This window comes from Chaetodon trifascialis, chromosome 20 (assembly GCF_039877785.1).
Source record: "Chaetodon trifascialis isolate fChaTrf1 chromosome 20, fChaTrf1.hap1, whole genome shotgun sequence".
Classification (NCBI taxonomy): domain Eukaryota; kingdom Metazoa; phylum Chordata; class Actinopteri; order Chaetodontiformes; family Chaetodontidae; genus Chaetodon; species Chaetodon trifascialis.
Genome location: NC_092075.1, coordinates 12,575,881 through 12,587,296, shown reverse-complemented (window position 1 = coordinate 12,587,296; position 11,416 = coordinate 12,575,881). Strand labels below are relative to the sequence as shown.

The 11,416-nt window shown below is 42.5% G+C and overlaps 1 protein-coding gene across 2 annotated transcripts; it reads right to left on the bottom strand.

Annotated features, from left to right (window-relative positions):
• Positions 1 to 1,100: 1,100 nt before the first annotated feature.
• Positions 1,101 to 11,409, bottom strand: LOC139348777 (ER degradation-enhancing alpha-mannosidase-like protein 3). 2 transcript variants are annotated; one of them, XM_070989111.1, is made up of 21 exons: positions 11,132 to 11,409; positions 10,523 to 11,005; positions 10,367 to 10,412; positions 10,093 to 10,193; positions 9,248 to 9,287; positions 8,782 to 8,894; positions 8,447 to 8,600; positions 8,115 to 8,249; positions 7,824 to 7,929; positions 7,476 to 7,573; positions 7,166 to 7,291; positions 6,961 to 7,044; positions 6,782 to 6,865; positions 6,487 to 6,611; positions 6,161 to 6,326; positions 5,883 to 6,040; positions 5,659 to 5,776; positions 3,973 to 4,146; positions 3,666 to 3,831; positions 3,378 to 3,569; positions 1,101 to 3,283 (listed from the first exon to the last, which is right to left on the bottom strand). In XM_070989111.1, the coding sequence occupies exons 2-21, from the start codon at positions 10,672 to 10,674 to the stop codon at positions 3,012 to 3,014; spliced, it is 2,610 nt and encodes an 869-aa protein (XP_070845212.1). In that variant the 5' UTR covers positions 10,675 to 11,005; positions 11,132 to 11,409; the 3' UTR covers positions 1,101 to 3,011. The 2 variants fall into 2 exon arrangements, with proteins under 2 accessions (XP_070845212.1, XP_070845213.1); XM_070989112.1 differs by having other exon boundaries at positions 1,102 to 3,283; positions 10,523 to 11,409.
• Between the last annotated feature and the right edge of the window lie 7 nt (positions 11,410 to 11,416).

Below are 11,416 nucleotides of genomic sequence, written 5' to 3'. Positions count from 1 at the left end.
TGATGTGCTTAGTTACATGGCTTACATAGGCTTCTGGAGGGTGTCATGTCGCTATCGTTGGTTTATTTGTATCAATTAAATAGATCATGAAAGTTTTATTGACAACATTTTATGAAGAACTGTTCAAAAAAATCATACATCCACAGAGCTTTTAGAAATGTGTGGAATAAAAGTATTACGTTTTTGTTAATATATATATATGATTGTGAATTAATAATTATAATTGTTTAATTGTCAGTGCAACAGGAATAATAATGCAGATTGTGTTAGAGGGAGAAAATTGATGAGCAAATATTATCCAAGTTATCAGGATGCAACAGGTGCAGTAAATTGATGCCACACATATTTTGAGATGTATGAATGCACATCAAATAAACAAACATATCATGTATAATTTCTTTCTATTGTTGTTCATTCTGCCAATTAACTCTATTATTCGTTCCCAAGCACAGGACAAATGTTTATTGGCGGGCAGCTGGCGACAGGCCTGTTCTGTTTGTTTGCTTAGAGCTGAAAGACCATCTCCAAACAGAGGCCAAGATTCAGTGACCGGAGCTGGAACAAAAACCTTTAGCTGGCCCAAACCCTCTTTCTGTTAGTGATCAAAATGGACATAGATCTATACAAGCAGCAGTAACATTTCTATAAAAACAACACAGCTCATTTATCATATGGGAAATATCTATAATTGAATGACCGACTACATGACTAGCGGGAACATCATGCGCTCAGAACTATTTGACATTCAAAAAAGTGAATGATGTGAATCATTTGCAAATGCAGTGTAATGGTTTTTTTTTTTTTGCCATTGTCATTATCCCCACTGTCGTTGTCAATAACATCATCCTTCTTATGACTGTACTGTTCCATGGCAGCTGCTCCCATCTGGCACAGACAGTTTCGAGGTCTGTCTCATGTCCTCCTGACAAAAAAAGTGCAAGAATTGAAAAAAAACAAAAACAAAAAAAACACAGTCAGAGCCTAGTTTTAATAACAGAGCTTAGTGACATGAAATGGCTCAGGGGAAGCCACGACTGCCCCTGATGCTGAAAATGTAATGTTAATCTACGATTCATGGGGAAAAAAAGAGGAAAAAGGTTTGAAATTGTGATTTTAAATTTAATGATGCGACTGCCTCAGCTCACAGTCAGGAACTAAATACAGAGGAGATGTGAAACAGAAACAGGAGCCACGTCACCCATCTCTTTTGGCACTTTTTGACTTTCAGGGACCGATCAAAACAAACAAACAAACAAACAAACAAATAAACAAACAAACAAAAACAGCTGGACACAGAAAATGAATAGCATGAAAAATAAAGAAAGGAATCCCATACTTCTTGTCCATGGTCCTTTTCTCTGTACTAACAGAAAACACAATCCACTGTCCTGAGGTATACCGGTTGGCAAAGCCTCATATAGGCTAAACAAAAACAACAAAATGTCATGTTGGATTAAGTTGAAATTAACTGAGCAGCATCAGGAAACGGTCCACTATGCAAACAAAAATGAAAACATACTCTGGCACAAAGAGTGTTTTTCCCACACAAACATAAACTCACATTCCAGGTACAACACAATCACACAATAACTTATTAGTGAGAATGACGTAAGTGAGCAAACTGATGAAAGATTGATGCATCTTTCTGGATGTTTGCATCAAGTTATTACACATAAAAATGCCCAATATGTGGTTTAGTTAGTGTAGTTTGAGTGTGACAGATGAACAGCAGGTACATTTAAGTCTTGACCAAAGAGACAGCAACACCTTTTCATTAGAATTCTGTTTTTAAAGTAACCCTGCAGAGCGTTCCTTCAATTTTACGGTGGATATAAAGACTGCATCATTACACAATGGTATGATAAATGACTGCAATTAAAACTACTTCTCGCAACACACAAACAAATGCAAAGACAGGCTGAATGGTCATTTCTGTTTGACTCCGGCATTGACGATCATACCCGTGTTTCAAAGTGCATAACAGTGTGGAACTGTAGGCCGTGACTTGAAGACTTCAGCTGCAAGAAAACCAGCTTTGGTCATTTCTACAGTGCTCTTAATGTGGCATGATTCATTTCAATTCATTTAATTTCATTTAATTTGGTTGATCCTACAGAACTGTTTGCATGATGAGGGTTTCATCCGATAGCACTGATGTTTTAGCTGAGATGCTTCCTTGGGCATTGCAGTTATTACACACCTTGCACACGCACACGCACCCGCACACACACACACACACATATTATAGCAAGAAGAAAATGCTGAACACACTCACTTCATCAATGGGTCAACTTAGCAAACTGCATTCATTCTCGAAATTCCCTGAAGTTGCTTACTAGTACAAAATAAAATAAGCTCTCCAAATTGGCCCCAGCTCATCTCCTTCATCTGCTTACCTTACTGAGAAGTTATGGTAGTGAACTCCACCTACTGGCCACGTAATACTCCATACACCATTACTGAAGAGTTAACAGTAGTTCTTGAAGTGAAAAAAGGTGCAACCTACATTAAAAACAAACTGCATTGCATAAAAAATCTAGCTGAGTACAATTTTTTTTGCCTTATCTATGTTGTCCTCTAAGGTGAGGTCATTTTAAATTCTAAAGTCAATGATCTATGTCATTACCACCACGAACACCTTGTATGTGCCTACGATAGCAACACTACAGGATAGGTGTAGGCAGCACCAGCATCTTAACCTACAGCTTTTGGCCTTTAACTACCTAACTTAGTCTCATGATCCCTTGCGTCAGAGTGACCGGCACTGCACAGAATAAAAGCTTCACTTTGACTCTATGTCTAATAAATACAGAACCATCTTCAGGGTTCAAAGTCAAGACAGGATGGCAGTGTGGCCGTCACACTCTCCGATTCCTCCATGAACTGTAAACATGCAGGCTGGATCAGTTAGGGCTCCATGTAGGGCAGTGAGGGGCTCTGAGGCACATGCCATTCAGAAACTGACACCGGATCAGTGTTAGGAAACTTGGCTGCTTTGGGATCAGCAGTAATCAAGGGTTTGTGTCTGGTCCACCGTCAGAATTTGGGGATTGAGATGAACCCGCTGAGCACGGTTCAGTTCTGTCATTCTCCGCTGCCCTTGTGCAGAACTCCTGCTGCTGCGACTCTCCTCCGAGCTCCTCTTCCTCCTCTTCCTTGAGAAGTGCCTCCTCTTTCTTCAAAACAAACTCCAAGGTGGGCCCCCTGGCAGCTCCTTCCTCCAGCTCCCCCTCCTCTGCCAGGCGGAGTTTGATGTTCATGCCGAAAGGTTTTTCCGTCTTATCTGGAGGAGAACCAATGAAATGCAAAATTAAGAAGTTTTAAAGCATCAAGTTATTCATGGGATTTGGTGACAATAACCTGCTCCTGGGCCTTACCATGTCCCAGCTGCCTCTCCTTGGGCAGCAGCAGTACATCCACATTGCGATGTTCCTCCAGAGCAGCGGTGAGCACGGCACCTTCGCGGCTGAACAGGAACACCAAAGGCAGGGTGATGTCTTCAGTGGAGTCGCCATCTCCAACCATCTGGAAGAGGGGAGTCTCCTCGCTATTACTTCCCTCACGGTGGTCTGAGAAAGAGAATAAGCCAGTAATTGGAAACATCCAGCCTTCATCATTTGGCAGAGCTCAGAGGTGGCTTCAGCTCCTCTGGTAATCATCCTCACCTATGAAGATGACTCCTATGGCTCCTGCCTCCTGCAGCCGACGAGCCTTTGCAGCAAACATGCAGTCACCGCGCAGTGCCAGAGCGATGTGGCCTTTAAGCTCCACTGCATTATCTACTGGCCCACATGCAGTGTAGGGGGAGGCTTTCATTATGCTGCCCTTCACCTGAGAAGTGCAGGTAAAACAAAACAGGTAATGTTTGTGTAGTTCTGGAGAAATGTGTATCATTTTGAATTTTTGGTCATGTTATTGTTACACTTTGATGTTAATACTGTATTCCATATTCTTGTCACACTGGAAGCTCACCCCGTGCTCCTGTTTGGTGAGGTCCATTCCAAACTTGGCAGGTCCTGCTGTGAGGACCATCCTGCCCAGATATGGGGGCGATATGAGCTGAACAACATGAGGCACCACCTCCTCCTCCTCTGATGTCTGGCTTACCTCTGCCACAAGTTTTACCCGGTACACCCCTTTATGTTCCTAAAAGGATTCACATAAGAAAACAAGTGCCATGTTTAATTTAAGAAAGGAAAGTCGTATGCTATCACCACGTCAAATTTCGCATTCATTAGCCTGACCCAATTTTCACTCCACTAAAGCTGTTATTAACTCTATGCTCATAAGCTGTTTAAGAAAGCAAAATGAAATTGGTAATCTATTTACTATGATTATCACATTTCCTTTTTCTCCTCACTGTTGGATACCTCATGATGCCAGAGCAGGCATACTGACTGTAAACACAGAACGGAGCATAGCATAACTGATAAGATGATGAAGAAATCAATTAAAATTTCATTTGACTTACAATTTTCTAAATCCACACTGCTCAAAGCCCTGTTATTTGAAAGATATAATTGGCTTAACAGCAGGTTATATAATTAATCTGTTTTGACTGCTCTGCTGAAGCATGTTTACAGGATCAAAATGCATAGTTCAGTGGGTTGTTTGGTTGTTGTTTGAGTGCATCATTGGGAGCAAATGGACAAAATCAGGTCTTAAATCAGGAACTGATGACATGCCTTGGATACTTTTAACTAAAGCTAAAAATGGTGCCATTATGACCTGCTGAAAAACATCCAAACAAAGTGTTTTGTTCATGGTTTTCAGCTAGGATTCACTTTGCAGTCACAGCACAGCACAGTGAAAATCATGAAAATGTCTGAGACGACTCAGAGGTAAGCTAACAAGAAAGGGCTTTCAAACCTACAAAACAAGTACATATAGTACATAATACTTTGGCAATTACTTATTTGGCCATCTGCCTGCAACCTCAAGACAACGGGCCACCCTCATCCTTTAATATATTGACCTTTTTAAATATCTACGACTTGATGATTGCCCATTTGAGACTAGCTACAATAAGCTTTTTAAGAGAAACATCCTGTGATGCACTGTGCTAAAATCACAATAAAATGAATTACTTTAAAGAATGTCTCTGTTTTGGGGGATAATGTTGGGGCCTAAAGCTCTGGAGGTCTATATTCCAGGCACAGCAGCAGAATTTCAAGTTTCGATTGCTCAAAGCAATTTCGGCTGGGCCTCTGAATTACAGAAGTTGATACTGTCTGACTTCCTTTGATGGTTTCTAACTGGTAATCTCGCTGAAATGACTGATATCACACTGTGAAATGCACAGAGACTCTGGTTGATTTTGACAATTTTTAAATCTTTATCTACAACGTTTTCAGTGCTTAGATGGCTTATTATTGAGTTTGCATTTATTACAACTGGCACATGCAGGTATATTGCTCAAACGGTGTGAAAATGACACATAGCATCCTCTCCATCATGTTTAGTTGTTGCTGTCTTTTGGACAGTATCGCTATTCATTTAACAAGAGAGCAAACGGCACACTGTAGCTGCCCATCTTGCCTTCATTTTCTTCTAGGTTCTTCTATCCTCAACAGAAAAGGCATTTGCAGCGACCATAAAATGGCCTGCCAAACAAGAAGAACTTCAGGTCATGAGGGGAGTGCAAAGTCACTAAAATACCTTGTGACTTCTGCTGCTTCCTGCCATGACCTCATTCAGCGGAGTGAGAGAAATGCCCATGCTTTTCAAGAACTCTACTGGCTCCATGCCATTGTCATGAAGCGGCAGTTCGATTTCCCTGTAAAGTACAAACGTACCTATGTTAAAACTCCAAGTAATCATGGCTAACAGGTTTCACTAGAGATGTTGCTCTAAAATCAAATGTCCCTTGCGACTGGACACACCTGACAGGTGAGGGGTGGAAGGCTCGTCCCACCCCAGTGAGGTACTTGTAGCCGTCCCGGATGGTTTTGGCAAATGAGGGGTTGTTGGGGAACAATGTCTCCATGCTGGGGCAGGAGTGTGTGAACAGGTCTTCCTCTTGAGAGACGGGAACAGTCTCCTGAAGCGTACGACCAACAGTTAACACCTTTTAGCTCATGTGTCAATTCATACATTAGAGGGTCAGTTAGCATTTTAAGTACAAGTACAGCATTAAATAGTAATTACTATTTACTTTTACCGTATTGTTGCCTTGACAGGGCAGCTTGGTGGTGGAGAGAGATACAGGGAGAAGGTGAGCCTCTGTGGTGAAGATGTAGTCGTCAATGTCGATGGGCAGCTCGCTCTTCTCCGAGAACAGCAGGTACAGATATTTAAACATCTCCGCCAGAAAGAATGAGTCCATCCTTCACACACAGACATACATATACACAGAAAAAGACATTATCACACATTCACATGAGATGTTTTGAGGTTTCACTGCAGCAGGTTTTAACAGACCGCTACCTCTAAGGTTACTTAAAAATTAAGCCAGGGGAAACATACAGTGCAGTGGATGTTGTATACCTGTCTTCATGTGTCCCAGTGCGGACATCCTGCACAGCAGCAAACCCGCAAGGCACCCTGGCGTAGGCATTGAGCTTTTCCACGATGGACTGTCCCACTCTGAGGTAGTAGGGGTCGCCAGTGGCCTGCAGAGATCAAGATATTGACTACATTACTTATATGGAACATTGAGTTTGCTATAAAAATGCTTTGAGTACAACAGCGAAGCAGCATCAGTAATAGCCTACTTACAACTGACCCAAGGTGTCCAAGTTTTAGAAAAGGTAATTATACTTTATGTTTTTAGGTTTTTCACCTTATAGAGGTAGTAGGTGCTTTCTGCAAACTCTGGTCTCAGTAGGTGTTGGCCCCAGTGAACTCTAAACTCTGTAGTGAAAGCCTGCAGGGACATTAAGCAAAGATGTTAGTGAATAGCCAATATAGAATCACACCTTGATTCATATTCTGTCATAGTTTTGTCTGTAGATCGTTTACCTCTGGAAGAAATTTGTGCTGTTTGGTGACTTGGTAAAGCATTTCATGAGTCTCAATAGCTGGTTTCAGATCTCCTCTCAAAACCTGCGTGAAAAATCAGTGTCACTCCAGAAACATGTGTGCAACGATTTCTATGCTTTCTACTGCATTTTTAACTATAGTAAACAGGATTAATTGAGAGCAATGTTAAGACAGCATCCCTGACCTGTAAGCCAGGGAAGAATGCCAGGAGAGAGTCCATCCAGCTGCGCACGCTCACAGTGGGGTTGTGCATGTGTACATTGAGCAGCAGGGGAGGCTGACTGATGTACTTCATAATGGCACTGTAGTGCTGTTGCACACAAACACCATGAAAAATATATTAGCAAACACAGAAAAACCTCCTCAAGCCACAATCACAATAAGAACAGATGGGACAGTAGTGGACCACTGATGATGATGCATTAGGGAGTACAATACAATAGGTGCCAAATGCTTGGATGTTCTATGTGGGCACGCAGTGATGGAGGACTTACAATGTTGAACCTCTCCAGAAACACATTGTCTCCTAGAAGGATGTAGGCCTTCATCAGATATTCATAGTATGAGTCGATACCAGCACCAACTCCACTGTCTGCAAAAGAGATGTGAGAAGACAGTCAAATTAGTGCAACATGGTTCATGTAAGGAATACATCAGCATGAGTATGTACACAGGCAGTACATGCATATGTTATGTATGTATCGCATGTGTACTACTGAATGATCAATTATCTGTACCCTTTGACTGTGAGAGAACATGTGTTGTTCCAGTTTACGTCTCTTGTCTGTACCAAGGCTTTGATGGTTTAGCATCATGCAATAAGTGTGTTTAAACTGCCTCACCCCTCCGGACCCATTCTTCATTATGGATATTGATGACAGTTCCCACTAAGTCACTTCCTCTCTGTCTCCTCTCCCAGAGGACGTCCAGAGCCTTCCTTGCATTTGCCTGTAAAACAATAATTATGACATCTTTAAAATGTTTCCAGAAAAAACAAGGACAGTATTCACATATGACTGCATCTTCCAACAACTGCCATCAGTTAGTCCGCTATGATTTAGGGAACGAATAATGTTCTGTACCCTACTCTTACGACCCTGATTCCAAAAAAAGAGGCAGAGGGGAGGTAATACCTCAAACACAGACTCTCCTGACAGTCTGCTGAGGGCAGCAAACTCCAGGATCATCGTTCCAGCACATGCTGTGCAGGTGTCTGACTCAGTGCCTGTGCGTGAAAGTGGGTTTAGGACTCCATACCGCAGATTCACCTGAAAAAAACCCAAAAAGGAAAAAGTAATCTTCACTCAGCTCAAATTATTATTAGTTCCTTACATAAGTAATATAATGTTCATTAGTTCCTCTGTGGTGCACTGACGGTGAGGGACTATTTTCTATCAATGTCTGCTCCATCTCATATAATACAGCTAAAATAAGACCAGTGATATTCAACAATTAAACAGAATACCTTAGGATAGGGAAGGCCACTTGTGGTGTTGAAGGCAGGCAGCAGTCGATGGCCCAGCTCTTTGGCCATGTGTAGGAGCTCATCGCGATACCACTGCATCCTCTCCCCACGCTGCCGTAGCAGGTCAGCCATCACGTGGGCTCCCAAAAGCCCTCTGGGGAGAATTAAATGAAGGACAAAAAAAAAATTACAACATTAGACATTTCTGTCTGGTAATAGCAACATGTTGAACATTCCACTGTAGTCAGATGTGGTTATAAAGATTAATCTGTCAAAAAGGGTGTAAAAGTATATCGCGCTTAAGAAAAGTAATGTTAGACAGACATGTTTCATACCCTAAAACTCTGATGTTGGTCTCAAACACAGATACCACCACATCGTTGTCCAGGCGCACATCCCTCACCACCTTCCGCACTGCATCCTCAAACTCATCAAGCTTATTTAACACCTGCTCACACACAAACACACACACACACACACACACACACACACACACACACACACACACACACACACACACACACACACACACAGAGGAAGAAATAAATGTACTGTCAATATGAGGGGAGAGGCCTGAAAACAAATTCAATTCAATTCAATTCAATTCAGTTTTATTTGTATAGCGCCAAATCACAACAGAAGTTGTCTCAGGACACTTTCCATATAGAGCTGGTACTGACCAAGCTCTTTTATCTACAGAGAACCAACAATTCAATGCATGGTGAGAAAAAAAGACTCAGAAACTAAAGCAGCTCAAACCTGACTTTTATGCTTGTAAAGAGAGGAAGAGCAAATACTCACCACCAGGGTATCAAGGGTGTCGATGAGTGTCAGAGAAAACCTGCAGAAAAGGCAGAGGAAAGGTTGTAGTGAGAGCCTCTTGCACAGCACAGTGGAGGTGGCGTCCCACTTAGCCACTGGTCCGGTTTAATTCGTAATGAACCACAGAGTGCAAAATATCCAAACCGTTGAATTTGCAGTGAATTACATTATGCAACAAGCACAGAACACAAATGGGTGCATTGTACTGCGCGTCCATAATTTACTGCCATCTTGTAAATTTCATTGTCTTAAATTAGCATCAAATTCATGTATTCCTTTTAAAACTAGGGCATCTTCTCTGTGCTGACTTAAATCTGTTCAGAGTTTAAAAAGCAACAGTGGCACAGTCCAGACAGCGCTAAAGAGACACAGCAATCCAAGCCATTTTCTATACCTGACTATCCCTTTTCGGGGTTGCAGGGTGGCTAGAGGAGTGGTACACCCCGAACCGGTCGCCAGTCGATTGCAGGGCAACGTATATAGACAGACAACCATTCACACCCACACTCATTCCTAAGGACAATTTAGGGTCACCAAATGACCTAATGAGCATGTTTTTTGGTCTGTGGGAGGAAGCCGGAGTGCCCGGAGAGAACCCATGCATGCACGGGAAGAACATGCAAACTTCACACAGAAATCCCCGACCCGGGGATCAAACCGGCGACCTTCTTGCTGTGAGGCATGCGCACTACCTGCTTTCCCATCGTGCCGCTGCAATCCAAGCCAGTTTTTACAAATTAGACTTTAAAAAAGGTACATAATGGCTTTGGTGTAAACAGGTGCCAACTGATTAAAACTACATGGTTTGTTGATGGTGAACTTACTTCCCCAAGGAATCATCTATGTCCCCTCTATTGGGCTCCTGGCCACGCACTCTCCCCCTGCAGCTCAGAGGCATCAGCTCATCTGCTGGATAGGCATATTTCTGCAATACAGCACAGTGACTGTCAAGCTTCATTTTAATGTTGGTCTCACAATAAAGTTGTTCTTTTTTCTATAAATGTTACTAGAGTTTTGACCTCTTCCGCTCTTCTTAACTTCCAACATGCAAATATAATCGCTGTAATTAGAATTATTACATCAAAGTAAACACCTCACCATGTAACTGCCGTAAGCGTGATCAAACATTTCAATAATCTGGTCCCTGCAGAGAGAGAGAGACATTAATCAAATGTCACAAGACTGCAGACTTCCACAGCCACTCATCCACAAACACACATGAACAGTGTTATATGTTTCTGGACATATCTTCACCTGATAACAGTCTTCTCTTCCGGGGTCATGCTCTGGCCCTCTTGACATTTGGCCCAGCCAAGAAGACTGGCGATCAGTAGGGCCTTCAGCATCATCCCTGTGCCAGACGTGCGAACCAGTTCCCAGCGTACTGTATTTCCTATTCTCTTCATGTAGTCTTGCCTCAGGTAAAGCTTTAATATAGACCAACAAACTCCTGTCCTTTTTCCAACGCCCCCCACACAAAGTCAAACAGTCCAGCAGGGACAGCTGTCCTCCTTTGGAGCCCAAATCACCCACATTTTGGTACAGAGTCGGCTGTAGATAATCGTTAGCTACCCCCCAGCTCCATTTCCATGTTTCCACCGTGGTTGTTGTGTAGCTGATCCAGTATTGTTACGACCACCACATGCCCACAGAGCCCCTCAGCTGACCGTATCCATGTAAACAATAGAGCCAGCTAGCGACAGCTGAGCCACGACAACAATGACTGTTGACGTTAGCCTATTAAGAAAAACAAGAGGGATTACCAAGCCTGGCTCATAAGAAAGGCCCACACAGGGCTAACAGCACACCTCTAGTTGAACCAATAAATGTGAAGAAATGTGAAGAAAATATTTAGATATTTACCAAATTTATGGCACAGTGAGACAGTGTAGCTAACGCTTGCTAGCCATCACAGTGCTGGGAGGTTCCCTGCTGCTAGCCAGCTAACAAGTTGCTAGTTCGCCGCCAGCAATGCAGGTGAACTAAATAGCAGTCTTAACGGCTAAATAAAGAAAGTACGCTTAAATCATCTTGGTCTAACACAAATGGTCCATTTGCCGTGCAAACTGATTATCATACAGTTAAATGCTCGATGACACGTCGCCAGGTACCTGACGTCGATTCCCGAGCTGTCAAAGGACGAGCAGT